The 16535-nt window shown below is 44.1% G+C and overlaps 1 protein-coding gene across 1 annotated transcript in view; it reads right to left on the bottom strand.

Moving 5' to 3' along the window:
* The window catches only part of HAPSTR1 (HUWE1 associated protein modifying stress responses), a 143611-nt gene that overhangs the window by 106342 nt on the left and 20734 nt on the right, over window positions 1–16535 (bottom strand). The window contains exon 3 of the mRNA XM_069647851.1: window positions 9404–9679. Within this exon, the coding sequence (XP_069503952.1) occupies window positions 9404–9679 (276 nt within the window). The remainder of the gene's footprint in view (window positions 1–9403; window positions 9680–16535) is intronic.

The raw sequence follows: 16535 nt of genomic DNA, 5'->3' as shown, positions 1-16535 counted from the left end.
AGTTACAGCTGCAATCAACAAAAAGTAGCCACTGCAAGTCTCAACTGAGAAAAGCAAAGCTAAAGACACTGAAGCAGCAAATACCACCCCCCCGCCCCCCCCATGTCTGAACAGTACCTTTGGTTAGAAGAATGGACCAGCTGGCTTCTGTCTGGTTGCAGGGATGCACATCTTGGGGTTCCTGAGCTTCAGTCGTGGGGACAAGAGGGAGGATGTCTGAGGACTGCAGCGACAACAATTGGAGATTGGTGGCAGATACAGGCTCTTTTCAGATCAGTGGCACTTTGCTGTTTCAACGCGCGGTAAACAGCACCACCGCAGATCTTGGATACTGTTTGGGCCTCCTGCGCTCTTGTGAGGAGACTTGAGCTCTGGCCAGTCAGGGAAGGTGGTCCAGTGGAGTTGGTCTCTGGGTTAGTTGGTCCCACTAACCCAAGCCTTTCCTGAGCTTCTCTTGTCGATCGGAAAAAGGAGATTCAAAACAGCAGCAGGGCTTCACCGGGCAATTCAAAGGTCCAGCAGAATGCAGCAAACTTAGTGAACAGTTTCTTTGGCAGGTGTTCCCAGTGGTCGACTCTACCTCTAGTCCCAAAAGCCTCTCCTTTTAAGCAGGTTTCTCCCATTCATGCACAGCCTATAGGACAAAGGACAGGGGAGTTTCAGGGACCTCCCTCACTTCCTGCCCTTCCAGACACACTGGAGCCAGAGGCGGGTTTAAGTACTGAAGCCTGCCAAAGTCAAAACAAAGGGCTCAAAACTAGCTTTGTGTGCAGTGTACAACCCAATTAAGACAACAAACAGAAAATGGTGAAAAAAAGACCCATGGGTGCTATCCTGCAGCGGAGGATGCAGCCTGCGGTAGAAAAGCACCATGGTAGGAGAATTAACCACTGCCAGCCATTTAAAGTAATGAGGGGAACATACATTTGTTTTACATGACTGGTTAGGATAAGTGGCTACTAGGTATCCACCCCCCAGCACTCCACATATGGTGGTGTGTGCTGTACCTACAAAGAGAAAAGTTAGCGCGCAGAAAATGGCATTTAAACCTTATGGAGAAATCTAAAGGATTTCTCTGACACAGCACAGAAGTTGCTGTGTGTCACCATACAAAAAGTAGATGCCTATGGAGTTTGTCAAAATCCAAAAACAAAGGAAACCGATGAGGGAGTGAGAAAAAGGGTTCGCTCACTCCAAGGTTAAAATTAAAAAGTCCTAAAGTCCAGCAAAAGAACTGGGGGTCTCTATGATTGAGTGGAATTAGCACAGAAATGAAATTCTTCCCAACACCAACACCCGGGGGAGAGATGCCCCTAACCTTTTAAGTGCCAAGGACATAGACTTCAATAATAGCTTGGCACTTAAGAGGTTAATCTAAGATTTAAGAAAGGACCAGGCTATGTAGGCGGGTGAGGCTTTGGTCACGTGACCAAGATCCATATACACCCGCTAACCCTGTTGATTGTTAGTCAAAATCAATCTTAGTTCAGGAACTTTCCAATGGCAAAGGCAAAATTTCCTCTTTGGGGCCATCTCAATTTCTGTATCTCTGCACTTGGCTGCATCGCTTGGTCTTCAGTCACTGGTGCTTATTCAGCAACTGATTTCCAAGAGCAGAAAACTCAGCCCTGCCCAGAGTGCTTTGCACACAAATCTTTGTTTGTACTTGACCTCCCAAGAAATGTGCACTACCAGTGTATCCTTCACTACTCTGCATCCCAAAACACGCACCTCAGAAAGCATTATGCCCATCCATCCCCCCCCGCCCCCCCCCCTAGAGAAGAAAGGTTGGCATGGAATTGCTCCATTCGTTTTCCAATATATTTCATAAATTTGCAGAAAACAGGATTACTCTAAATTAAGTGCATCCAGTAGTAGTAGATTACAATGCAAGTTGAGGGCTCTCAAAACGGGCATGAAAAGAAATCCTGCCCAGACACCAACAAAACGTGTTCCTGATCTTTTCAAACTAGTTTTGCTCTAGAATATAGCAGATTTCTGATCCTTCCATCCCACTATAGGTATGCGTTTAAGCATTCCCATCATAAAAGTAATAGACAAGTTTTACAGCTAGATGGGGGCTAAAAAAAAAAATGCACCCAATCACACACAGCAATTAGATTGTATATATACGTGTTTTGCACCTAGTGCAAAACAGTGTGACAAAGGAACATCCAAGCCTAGAATCAGTTTAAATCTTGGACCTTGCTTCTTGTTATGTTGCACGATCACAACATGTAGTGGCAAGTCTTTACTTACACTCCCTCCCAGAGACTTGGTATATAGGAGGAGTGAATGCGTGGAGCCTGATCAGGGTATGAAATCTACATCAAAAACAATTATCTGCATTCACTCCAATTGGGAGCAGAAATAAGGTTTGCCCATGTCCCATTATATCTCTTCCCAGTCCTCAATGTTTGAGCTCATGTGCTTCTCCCAACCCATCCGATAAACACTCGCATTTCTAAATCCCACCCATGCAGAGCAGGATACATTTAAGAGAGTTGAAATGAACAAAACGTTTCCAGGCCAAGGGATTTTCAGTCCTGTACCTTTACTGATGGATTAAGCCACCAATGAAGCATGCAATTTCCAAATCTGCCACATCCCTTATGCCAAAGTCTAGCTTGCATATTTCAAACAATTTAATAATTCCATCACAATCAACCTGCAATCCAAGACTTAAAATCGCAGATCACTCGATCCAGGAGGGGAAGAAAAAAAAAAATACATGCGCAGTTATGGGTGTGAAGAACGAAGGCTGAAAAACTGCACTGCTGCCTCTCAATCAAGTCCCATACTTCCATGAAGGCCCGACTAGATGAGATTGCTTTTCAATAACCACGCTTGCGTCTAAATAAAGCTGCTGCAATAGCTGGCTATATAGAAGCCATTTTCAGACAGTGTTTGGACCTATTCCAAAGAAACACTAGGCCCCCCACTCCATCCAGAAGCATAAAGGGCATGCTCTGGGGCCTCCCCGATTCAGAAGCTTCCTCTCCCATTCTTTGATAATCATTTTGGATCTGGAACATTGGTAGACTGAAATGGGTACAAGCCTCAGCAGATTATTCATCTGAATTGACATGCTACCAAACCATGAAAGGCAGAACCGATTCCATCTATATAGACATCTTGATTCTCCAATAAAGTTTGTTAATCATCACTGTGTGGACGTGAGTTTAGAATGATCCCCAACCATTGCATTTCTCCCCATCCTACCACCAACCAACCACTTAAATGTAACAATGTTTTTATTTTTATTTGATGGGTCTTCCAGCACAACTTAATGCCAGAGATTTCAAACAGTCATTTTAAACTCAGTGATCATCCAATTACTGTTCAACATGCAAAAAGGACAAGTGGCTGGGATAACAATCTGCAAATAGGCTCCTCTTGTGCTCAGTTTTCCCTTCAGTGATGCCTTGGTTACAGAATTCGCTTTTATTCTAGCCACGTGTTTCACCATTAGTACAAAGAGTATACAAGACAATGGACAACCTGGCTAGTGTCCCTGTGCAAGAATAATTGGTAAGAATTATGGATACCTATTCTGGTGGAAGGATTCCCAGAATTAGGATGTATATTGGCCATGTATGTTCAGTGCTCCAGATAAGATTTAGATGCAGGTTATTTTACTCGCAATTTAAGTTGGAATAAAATGATTTTTTCTGGAGTAAAATGTTTTAATTCCCAATGGGTTTATTTTATAAGCAAGCAAACATATGTTTTAACTGTGAAACGGAAATGTTCTGTAATACATTATTTGCACCTAGTTATTCGTACACATAAGATACAGGTTTACTTCTTCCGATCAGGCAGTTATAGCAATTTCTTCCTGTAGCACTAGGTGCACTGCTGGTCCAAACATATCCGTGGACTTGTGTGGGTGAAGCAAGAGCACATGTGTCTGTTTCCTCATTTTTTGTTGGGTGTATTTTTTACTCCACATTTTTAATTTTTGGGGAGTATTTTAGCGAGTAAAAGTGGCCTATACACCGCTTATCTGTAGGGCGGTGTATGTTCCATTTTAATTTAACAGCCATCAAAAATCCCCAGTAAAAAGCTTTCTTGGCTAACACCAGCAATATAGTGAGAAAGACCGGAGGGTTGGGTGGTCCATTAGCCTCATCAATAACAGAGCACCCTATGAATGTCACCAAATGTGCCTCAACCCAAAAAGACTCCACGATTAGCATTTCCAATCGCTTACATGCTATATCAGGACCAAAGGGCCAAGATGGTAGCAAGGCCATTGATGTATACACGGAGTAGAATTTTAGGTCTTCAACTGCCTTAGGGGAACAGTTATCTGAGCTTCTACCATCGGATCAGGTACCCTCCACCCCTAATATTAACAGGTCAGGCCAGCAAGCATGTTATTAGAGCTTAACAAGTGCATGAGAGCAGTGATGTACTGTTGGCAGCCTCACCCCGGAGGGTCCATTGGCTGGGCCTGGGGTGTTTGCGGCTGGTAGTCGTCGTGTACTGTTGTACAAGTGTTTTTGTTTTGTTGTTGCAATGTAGTGAAGTTTGTGCGGTTTGTTGTGCTGCAAGTTGGTGGTTGTGTTTGTTTTGGAGTTTGAGAGGTGTAAGCAGAGGGGGAAATTGTTAGTGGCTTGGTTAGTTGGCATTTCTGTCTCGAGGTGAGGCGATGGGTTCGTGTACTCACTCTAGGTGGGGTGTGGGGACATTTCTACGCCTCTGTCCTGATTTGGGCTTGTCCGGTATTCACACTGGCCTGTTCATATCTGACCCCTAATCCCCCTCCCCATCAATTTCCTTCCCAAACAGGAGCCTTATCTGGCATCTTTTTCTACTCCTATGGCCATTGTACCTGCTACAGCCCACAACTCAGTTCGAGTGTGGTGAATGCCAACATATAGAAACTCAACAGTGTGGAACTTGGTAGCAATTGTGGGTGAATGAGGAAGTTGGCTCGACTTGGCGGGGGATTAGCAGGATTAGAGGCCTTTCATTGCTCATAATTCACCATGGGTCTGCAACCTGTGGGTCTCCAGATGTTTTGTACTACAACTCCCATGATCACCCCAACAACAGACTACGCTGGTTAGGGATCATCAGATCTGGCAAGCCCATGGTTGCAGACCCCTGGTGGGCCCACGTCTTGCTCCTGCAAGAGCAGGGAGTGCCACCCTCTCCAAATACAAAATCGCATAGGCTCCTATCAATTTCCTCCCCAGTTGCCAACTTATTGTAAACTGAGAACAGACTTGTTTTTACTCTAAATCACACTATGCACGACAAGTCATATTGGTGTTTTTTTTTGTTGCTTCGAGTCCAACTAGCATCTTGCCTGCTCTTTTCCTGCAGTTGTCAAAACAGTTTACAGTAAAAACACAATTTACAGCAAGAGTTCGCTCTTATGGGTTTCTCAGGGTATTCAATTAGCTCATAAAGCAGGACAACGATATAAAGTTCGCTCTAGAGCAATTTTAACTTTCAAGTCGACAACCCAGCCCTCGAATTGTAGTGTTGGTTAGGCAAGATCTCTTTACAGCACCTTTCCATTTGGATCCCCCCTCCCCAAACACTTTGTTTTTCTTTTTTAATCTGCCCTGAACCTTTGAGAGCTTCACCACACTGGCTTTTGCTCAGTTATCATGGGTAAACTGAATTGTACAAACAGACCGCATCCAAAAGTTTGCATGGACAAAAAGTCCTAAAAATGCTATCACCAAAGGTTCGAACCTTTGGTGATAGCATTATAGGCAATTAAAATAAAAATAAATAAAAAACCCTGTGGCGCTGGTTCTGGATTACGGAAGTGAAAGGGAACGGGTGCCGCAGAGACTCAGAGTGAAGAAAGAGGTAATTAGGGTATGTTTATTTTGGGGTTGTGGGTGGGGTGTGTGTCATGGGTGGGGGGTATGGGTTATGTACGTGTGTTCGCATGGGTAATGTGTGAACCTTTGGTGGTTCGCACATTTCTCATGCAAACTTTCCTGCCGTGGGAAAAATCAGACGTGGTCGGATCACAGATCCGGGTAAACCAACATGTCCTTCAGGCTGTCCCTACTGGGAAACATTGTTTACCTTAGTCTTGTTACTTTATCAAATTTAGAAGCTCATCATGGCACAATGCAGTACAATGGGGTACACTTTGCTTTGCTGTAGACTAACACTTAAGTGGATTTTTGGTTGCTTAGGTGTTCATAAGGGACAGCAATTACCTTTTCCTATTTGACAGTATTTTGTTTTAGCCTTACTGTGTTTGGCTACTTGCTGTGGCTAGTGTCCAAACATGGTCATGACACAAGATTAAATTTGTCCCATGTCCATCTTTTCACAAACCTGTGTTACTGAAAAGAGGCCAGAAAAAGCCTTATATGGACTTCCCGTACCTGGGAAAGCATAGGCTTTTTGCTGGCTACTACAGGGCCATGTGCGTTTGCTGCCAGGAAGTGGGTTGGGACTGCGTGGTCCCAATCCACAAACTGCTTAGTGTGCATGAGCTGGACTACTGCTGGGGTGTGTGGGGCAGATCTTGGATTGCTTATCAGGAGTTTCAACTCGTCTGCCTTTTGGCAGAGAACTAGAGACAGAAAGTAGATAGGAGACAGGAGACAGGAAGACCAATGAGAGCAGAGCAATAGAGGAGAGGTGATGAGCCACTTGGAGGCTGACAAGAAAGGAACGCAGGAGGGCTGCGGATATTATCGAGATGAAAACAAGAGGTACGGGATGCTTTGGATAGGTGCGGAGCAAGAATGTTTAAACGCAACGAGATGTGGAGAGAAGGGAATGGGGAAAAGAAAAACAGCCAAAGGAAAAATATGAGGCTGGGGAAAAAAGTACTTCCCGTTTTAGTCGAGCTACGGTGATGTGTTAAAGAATTGCAATTTGGGTGGCAGAAATTGTCGAGTGAAGGGAGTACATAACAAATATATGAATATTTGGGAATCATTGCAGTAGAAGTCACAGTCACAGAATAAATTGAAGTAAGAAACATGGTGGGATAGATGAATAGTATAAACAATGTAAATGTCCTCGATTAACAGAACATGTCCCTTGGCAAATACCAAGTATAAGTATGGCCCAAGCCAGGTTAGATACATTAAAAAGGTACCACTAATCGGACATAAATCCCCTCCTTAGTTTTTGCTTCACAATTGGAAATCCATACCCAATAATTGTTATTGGTGGATTGCATGCAGGTAAGTCCTACATGTGTCAGATTTCCTCATGCAAGTCTCCTACAGTACTACCCCATCTAAAATCCTCTTGCTTCCCTGCCCACTCGCAGCCAGACAAAGCCCCAATTAATCACCCCCAACTACCAAGTAGACTAGTCTTCCCACAAAGTGTACAAGCAATACAAATTAACCCCATCCCACCCTCCCATGATTCACCGAACCAGAGCATGCAACATCACAATGAATCAGGTAGTCAAAGTTCGCTAGTCTCCTCGTGCATGGTGTGTTCAGTTACGCTTGCATGAAGGCAGAGCTTCTCCAATCTGTGGAAAGGTGATGTTGATCAATTTCGTGTCACCTTCAGATGTGACAACAGCAAGTATTCCATTTTAAATTGCAAGCCAAACTTAGGATATTGAGTGCCTAGCTTTGGATGAGCAACAGAGCGTTTTAGAAGTCGTACGTTAAGTATACTAAGGAAAGCTAGGGAGGTGACGGAGCAGTCCGGGCAATTTGGCAGCGAGGGATCCAAAAGTCAAAATACGTAACATTGCGCTAGCTACCAAAAAAGTGAGAAGTGCAAAATACATTTCATGCCTTAAGTTCAGCCGAACAAAGTCTACTTGGTCAAAAGTCGATTCAAATTACTTAATTATTTATGAAAAAGGTTGAATAAATTGCAGAACACGGCCATCGGGTGCCAGCCCTTCCTTGGGTAAACAGCCAAGATATTCCTATCTGTCCGCTCAAATAAGCCTAAATATGAAGATTTAGAAAGAAACCATGAGGTTAGGTGGCTACTTTAAGTTTAGAAGAGGGCATGCTGCAGTTTCTGTATTGCAATGTATTAAAATTGTCTGTGCTCCTTGCTACTCCTCAAAATTCTATTGTGTTGGCTCAGTTTCTTCCACAATGCTATACTACACTCCCAATTGCCCCAACATGCAAAATCCTTCCTTTCAACCTGTTGCCAGGAACAATCTGGGAAAGATTGACAACTGTAAAAAGCCTTCAGTTACGCTACACACCCAAGTTACAGTGCCTGCGTAAAAACCACTCGCACATGTGACTGGGTTGCCCATTTTTACTAGGGCATTGTGCTTGAATCATATCTTTGTCCACATGGATGTAACAGTCATTTGACTTGAATACCAAAAACCACACCAACCTCCACTCAAACGGGCACCAGTGTCCCAGAACAAACTAGCAGCTACGCCATTACACGCTAGAAAGCCAAGCATCTCTATTTTGATCTTCATAACTTGACAATTCCAAACCACCAGGGCTGCCTCTACAAAGAAGTTGTAGACAAAGACAAGGGAAAAAGAGGACACCAAAAATGGAGTAAAGGATGATGACAAAGAAACAGAACAGACAAGAGCAAGGTACAAAATGGTCAGGTGCATACAGGTATTTAGCTCCTGTTTATAGCCTAGAATATCCTTGTTAGCTTGATGCCAACAGCCACCAGGGGCTACTTTTGACTGGCCAGACCCAACAGGTGCTTTGTAAACATATTTATGTAAGTGTTTGGAAATGATCTAAAAGACCATCAGAAGAAATCTCAGACTATCAAATGATCAGTGTTCACAAAATGTTATAGGTTTGCCTTGGTATGTACTAGCTCCTGCTTATTGGGTGATGCTGGATAACTGGGAGATGTTTTTAGCTCCTGCTCAACAATCCCTTATTTTGATCCCTAAAGAGCTAGGTTCCAACAAGCTAGGAGCTCAATGGGTTAGGGGCAGGGAGGGAGGTAGTCTTATGGAAGCAAGCCATGAGACAAAAAAAACACTTAAGGAGCAAGGGAAAGCAAAGGGCAAGAGCGAAGGTGGGTGGGATTTTTGAGAGGGCAAAAAGTATGCCGAAATAAGAGATTGAGAACGGAGAAGCTAATTTAAGATTAAATGAAGCACCAACCAAAAACATATTGAAGACATTAGGAGCCCGGACATAAAACAAACTCCACCAGTACAGCTAATTTATGAAAAACGTTAACGGTTGTAAAATAAGCCTGTGGGGGGAAAAAAATAAAAATATTAGCGCCAGCAGGTAAGGCTCACCCCAACATATGTATGTAATTTCCAACTCCCATTCCCCACTTGATAAGTACATTAAAATCAGAAGCGAAGCACTATCAGAGATTTTTAATCTCACATACACAAGACTAAACTCCCATGAGACAGGCCAACCCCAATAAACCCAATGAAAGAGGTTGAAACTTATAGATCAAAAGTAGCAGTTACCATGGAGGGCTATGGCTTCACGGAAGGGCTGCAAATCAGTCTCTACAGAAGAACTAGTTTCTGTCGAAGACGCCCGGTTTGGGGCTACAACAGTCAGTCTTGGGGGAGCTCTAGAGTTTCGTGGAGGAGGAACTTTTCCACAAAGAAAGCTGATCAAATCCTCTCTTCGAATAGTTCTTCTGCGCTTTTTTACCCAGGCTAATACATCCTTATTACGTCGCTGATATCCAATTTGAATTCCAAGATCAAAACTTCGTTGATGAGCATCCACGCTTTCTGCAAGAGAAAGATCAAAAATCAGAATGAAGCATCAGAAATAAGATTAAAGCAGTACTGTAACAATCTAGAAACTACTCCATTTCAAGTGGCAGACCCAGAATGTTTCTTAAATTGAAGTACAATCAATTTTTTTTAAATCTTCAAGAGTCCATGAGATTATCAAACAGGAATGATGTTTTGAGCATGCAATTCACATATATGTAAATTAGGCCCACAGAAGTACAACCATGCAGTAGACAAACAGGGGCCCAAACGGGGAAACTAAGCAGCGATTAATGTATCAGCATGGTTAGAAAACAGCTTTCCACTTCAAATGTCCACATTAGAAGTATGTGACAAACAGAATACACCAGTAACCCACCAACGCAGACACCGCTTCTAGAAACTGAAAATTACAGTAGACAATGCCATGATCGTTAACCGATACATAACCCCAAACAGTCAAATACTGACACCAAAAACGAAAGTGAGTCAACCAACCCACTACTTCAACCAACATAGCTTCAGGTGTTAAAACTAGTGCTGCAAGTAGAGCAGTGCCACAGGAAGGCCATTACTGTCAGTTTGATGAAAAACGTTTAGTTAAAAAAAAAATTGATTAGATGAAAGTATGGACGGCAAAATTATCCATTTCATAATTTTGCATTGCAAGGAAAATTTTGGGGGGGATTTACAGAAGTGAACGGAGTAAAGTAGTCCTGTTATTGGGCATCTGCATAGTGACTTTTACCATGGTTAGGATTCCAAAGCGCTGTTGTGTTGCAGGCCCACTGGGACAGCAGCCCAGCTGAGTAGTATATTAAAGCGTGCTTGGGTGTACTCTGCAGCCCGTGTGCAATAGGTGGTGTATAGCAGCATACTACTGCTAGTTGTGTGTGCAGCAAGACCAATGGATTATGGTAACTGCATTCTGGCGTCGCTGGTGCTTGAGAATGTTGTGTGAAGCTAGGCCGATTTCAAGGGGTATAGATGCGATCCAAGGACGGTTTAGGTGAAGGTGGAGGTGTGCAAGTATGTGTGCAACTAAGCCGGGTTAAATCAAGGGGTGTAGCTGCATTGTATTTTTTTGGTGCAACAGCAACAGTTAGCATAATGGTGTCTTTCAGTGTGTGTTCTCCAAGAGGGCGGGGGAGAGGGGTATTGATCGCAGAGTGCATATTTGCAAGACAACGATCAAGTTCATAAGAGCTAAAGGAGCTCGGGTTGCTAATTCTTCTAGATAGATTGTTCTGCTATATACATTCACTGGTAAGTGATTACCAGAACAGCCGGATGGCCCCCGGTATCTAGTTCTGCTCTTGGAATTCCAGGTGTGTAGAGTTAGCAGGCAAGTGCTTTCTTGGATCGATCACAGTGCATAATTGCGTGGCCTTGATCAAGTTAATGAGTGTTATTGGTGGTTGGTTTACGAGTCTAGCACAATTACCCCGGATTAATGGCGATAGATAACTCTAGGCCTCCGAGCATACAGAATTCCTGTGGATGATGTCATGAAAAAAAATTCAGTCACGGTGCATGGGTGCCACTACGATTCGGGTTACACAAAGTAGGATGTATTTCTAACTCAGCAGTATGGAGAATCTTGAAGTACTAAGAAATAGAACAACTCACAATAACGAATACTGTAAGATTAAGACATGTGAGCTAACACCACAGCGCCCCCCCTCCTCCACACACCAGTACAGCAAATTTATAAAACATGTTAACGGGAGTAAATATTTGCAAAATGTTTTAGAGCTTCGAATATTATATGTCGAGAGTTAGGACATTCAATATTAATGCGCCACTATGAAGTATGGTTCTTTGGCTCTCGCAGTCAAGACCAATGTCAAGAGATACGACTAAAGAAGTAGATTTATCGATTAAGGGCCATTTTCCTCCTGCCCATGTTACAAGTACCTACTTTTACTCCACAACCCAGTGTACATCATTAAATCTAGTGACTTATATAAAAAGGCACACATTGCTTAGCCTAGAACTGCCTCTACAAACTGTTATGGTCTACTTTCTAACTTCAACCAGGTTGTCAATGCCCATCAAGAAACTAGGCTTCTTGCCATGGGCTTTCAGAGATAGAACACCAAATAAGTGTGGTGGGGGGGGGGGGGGGGGGGGCGAGAGGGGGGTGGGGGGTGCAGGCGTGTTAGCCCATGTGTCAATCGAAACAAACCCAGGACTTGAGATTAGAGCATCGCCGTATTTGACTACCAGCACGTAAGGGGGGTGGAGGGGCGCAAATGGAAGTCCCACACCGCAATCAGAATTTGCGCTCACAGCATGTCAAACCACAGGTTTATACCAATTCTCACTAGTACTGCGGATGAAAAGAAACAGCATGGCTGAGGGAGCATTTAGACTTACAAACTGAATTATGAAGGAAAAAAAAAACCACCTTGCAAAATAAAAACAGCCTGGCTTTGAAAAATAAAAACAGACTATTTCTCATTTTTACAGCAGGCTAAACTGCACACAATCATACACAGTAACCAATAAAATCTGCTCCTACGTATGCCTGCATGACTTCAGGTTTGCCTTCGGTGCACAGATACACAAGGTAAACAAAACGGGTTGTTCAAAAAGTCAGACACTGTTGACTTACACTGTAAGAAATTGAGAGTGGCCCTTCTTGGGGGGCATGGACCAAGAATTGATGGGCGCGGCCTAGATACATGTAAACTTGGTCTGGCCTACAAGTACACACTGTGTAAGAGACTGCTTGCTACATGCCTTAAATTATTTAAGGCATGTTATATGCTTTTCAGCAGGTGATCATTAAAGAACACTCAGTTTCATGGGAAAAGAAATCTCTTTAAACATACTTTATTATTTCTTTGAGTGTTTACCTGTACACTTTGTAAATACCAATCGGTTGTAAGCTATGTGCAACTGCTGGCATGGGATGTGGAAAAGAAATATGGGACATCAAAAAGCGCATCATGAAAAATGCTCAATGGGTTCATCGCTGGAGGCTAGGCTTCCCCTGTCATAGCAGAGGCCGCAGGAAGGTTGCTCCTGGGATATCCTGCTGTCCATGCTGGTGAGAAGGCCATCACTACTGGGCGATGCGCTTCCCTCATCAAGCTACCCGATAGTTAGGGCATGCTCATCCTTTTAAGTCAGTAAAAAGAAAGGATGTTCCACCCCAGCCCTTCCTTGCAGCGCGCAGCCACTACTCGCTTCATGGGGAAAAATGCACCTCTACCAATCTTTGGGACACTCCATCCTAGCCAAGATAAAGCGTATACGCTGTGTAAATATGATGCGTCTCTGAAGGCGAAGAAGAGCGCTAAAAACACAATTCAGTGGCGGGCATTTCAACAAGTTGTCCGGTAAAGGGAAAAAAATAAATAAAAAAACGGCCGCCGCCCATGATTATGTCAGGCAAGTCAGTGGCAAGCGGCTGGCGAGCTCATCTCCTGTCGCGGCTGTGGATGATAACCCCACCAGCGCCATGGATGGGTGGGACCAGGGGACCCGGGCCCAGCCTCACTTTTTGGAGACTGCAGGGGCCAGCTTAAGGTACTGCTTGCACCCTTTTCTGCACAGTGCGATTACTAACCATTGCTACTAAAAGTTACCGTAAATTCTAAGTCAAGACCTTATGCTACAAATTCTTTATCACTGCTTTCCAACAGCTTTTCAAATCTTTTACTTTCATTTAAAACGTGTAAACTTGAACAAAATAAAGAAAATATCTGAGAAAAGGTATAAGTAAACTACAGTCCCCATGCGGCCTTGCAGCTTAATAGTCCTGAGCCTCTATCCTTATCAGGGCTCTCCTTACAAATGTCAGCTGCTCTAGGTCCCTTCATCTTTTTTGATGCACCTACAGCCAAGTACCCCATTGCCTAGATAAACACATTTATATATACATTGTGTTCGACAGTAAATATAGTGCGCAGCAAAATGTTAAGCGTGAGATTGTAACCATGGTTTCCATCATAGTGAGACGTCAATACACACGGTTCATTCGTGTTTTCTTATGTGCGCCATGTAGTAGTATCCCATCCTCGGAATCCGAGAGTTTGTCAAACATTACAACAGCTGGCAGACCGAGCCTGAGAGCGATCTCACTCGTGCAAGGCTCCGGTCTGCAATTATCACAGCTGACGTACTTAACGTTATATATGAAACATTACAGCCATCCCATAACTCTCTCAGAAATCAGTGACGCATGAGTTAGCAAGACGTGCATGCGTGATACAATGCTGAGGTACCATCTAGTACTGCTAGATGAGGAAAGTAAGAAGGAACAAATCTGGTGGCTCCACAATATGGAGGCGTGGAACAGAAGGGCCATATTTGGAGAGGTACCAGAGCTTATAGAATCAGACCAGGCTGGGGAGCCAGATGAGAGCAGGGGAAATTGTCTCAAAGAGTTAGCACTGCACATCAATTGCCTAGAGCCCCTCACAGGTTCTTTTTGCAGTGAAAGCATTCACCAAGGAATATGAACAATGTTACATTCTACTGCGGATGGACAACTTATCGGCAGTAAAAGGAGTTCGGAGGCACACAATCCATGATTCTAGCGGAGCTAGCGAAGGATTTCTGGCACTGTTGCCTAGAGAGGAATATATCAGTCGGAGCAGATCTCCCGGGAGCACCAAAAACAGTAGCGGATTGGTCTTCAAGGGCTTGCAACAGAGATGGGAGTTCTTTGAACACAGACTCAGCTGGAGTTTAGACCCTGAGGCTCTATGGACAGACGCTTTCCTGCACAACTGGGGAGGTCAGACTCATTATGCCTTTTCCCCCTGTCGTGATGCTGGCGAGGGCACTAGCAATGGTACAGAGAGACAAGGCGGAACTGGTGATCGCGACACCAGCTCCAGTTCTGATAATCTACAGATTTCCCCCCTCACCCCTCCCCCAAAGGATTTCTCACAAAACAGATCGCCTATCTGATCCATTCAGAGCCCCCACATCCACTGATACAAGATCAGGTGTTACCCTTCTAGCCTGCATAATTTTGTGCGTAGATGGCGTTTGCCAGGACTTGAAACTACAGATCGTATTAAAGTATCATGGGCCCGATCCGCGATTCAGAGCTATACCACCGCTTGGCAAGCCTGGGAGCTATGGTGCATGGGGAGGGGTATTTCTCCAATTTCAGCACCTGTAGTACAAGTGATTAATTTTCTGGCAAGTCTTTCTAATACAGGTAGGCGTTTTAGGACAGTCGGAGTGCACAGATAAGCGATTTCGGCCGGTCACGAGCTAGTAGACCAAGTACCCATAGGGCATGGGTGCACAACATACGGCCTGCGGGCAGTTGCGGCCCGCCATGCCCTTTTGACCGGCCCGCAAGGCACAAAGACTTTCCTAATGGAGGGCGGCCTCCATTGTGTTTGAATGTATTGTGTGTATGTTGAGATGCGGGGGTGGGGGGGGTGTGTCGGATGTGTATGAATGTATTTTGTGTGTATGTTGAGATGTGGGGGGTGTGTGAATGTTTGTATTTGAATGTATTTTGTGTGTATGTTGAGATGTGGGGGGGGTGTGTGAATGTTTGTATTTGAATGTATTTTGTGTGTATGTTGAGATGTGGGGGGGGTGTGAATGTTTGTATTTGAATGTATTGTGTGTATGTTGAGATGCGGGGGTGGGGGGGTGTCTGATGTGTATGAATGTTTTGATTTGAATGTTTTTTGTGTGCCGAGTTGGGGGTGGGGGTTCGGGTCTGTATGGGTGCTTGTTTGAGAGTTTGCTGATTTGAGGGGGTGGGGGGTTTGGGTCTGTATGGGTGCATGTTTGTGTGTGTGCTGAGTTGGGGGTGGGGGTTCGGGTCTGTATTGGTGCATGTTTGTGTGTGTGCTGAGTTGGGGGTTTGGTTGGGGGTGAGGGGGCCATGGGGCATAGTGTATGGGGCATAGTGTATCTAGGGTCAATAAAATATATACAAGTTAATTAAACAGGTGAGATACAATAACTAAATAGAAATAAATTATAACAATGGAAAATGTGTAGTACAAAATGTAAGTTTGAAATGCAAATAAAAATCGTTACCCCTCAAAAACATTATTTTTCCATGTGTTTAGTACAAATTGGGGGTTTAAAAAGCCTCCTGCCACGCCCCGCCTACCGCCCAGTCCACATTTACTTTTCGGCCCACTATAGCCCTCATGTAAGGTACTTTCGGCCCTCTGTCAAAATCAGTTGTGCACCCCTGCCATAGGGGAACATCCAGCAGTGTCTAGACTCCAAGGTGTGAAAGTTAGTAAACTTCACATGCCAAAATATTCATCACTATGGGATGTTCACAAGATCTTACATCTGTTCACGCAATGGCCAAGAAACAGCCACCTCTCCAGTAGACAATTGTCAGGGAAATTAGCCACTCTACTTTGCCCAGTATCCTGTAGAAGAGTCTCAGATGTGAACGCTCTAGAAATAAACAGAAAATTGTTCTACCTGGAGGGAGCGTTTAATATTGCACAGCGCACAATAACTAATTCCAAGGTGATTTCATACCCATATTTCCTCAAAAGCAAGCTATGCGTGGCTCAATGCATAAAGTGTTATGAAGCAGCAATAGTAGCGATAAGACCACAGAGTTGGCCAGCTATTGATAGCGCACAGAAAGCCATATAGAGCAGTAGCACCAGCCACCATAGCGAGATGGGTGAAGAAAGTAATGGAATTAGCATGAATAGACCAGTGTTTGGGGCTCACTCGACCAGAAGGGCTATGGCTTCCCAAGCTTTCGCAGCATGAGCACCGCTCAGCAGACTGTCAAGCGACTCAAGTCTTCTGGACTTTAAGCCAGTCTCTAATATTGCCACAGCAGTGGTGGAAAGCTTTGACGAAGCATAATGCCCGCCTCCAGTCTTGACATAGAATGAAGATTGCC

This window comes from Ambystoma mexicanum, chromosome 2q, assembly GCF_040938575.1.
Source record: "Ambystoma mexicanum isolate Mex_15411 chromosome 2q, UKY_AmexF1_1, whole genome shotgun sequence".
Classification (NCBI taxonomy): domain Eukaryota; kingdom Metazoa; phylum Chordata; class Amphibia; order Caudata; family Ambystomatidae; genus Ambystoma; species Ambystoma mexicanum.
Note: the sequence above shows the minus strand (reverse complement) of the source record. Positions and strands in the feature narration are given on the sequence as shown.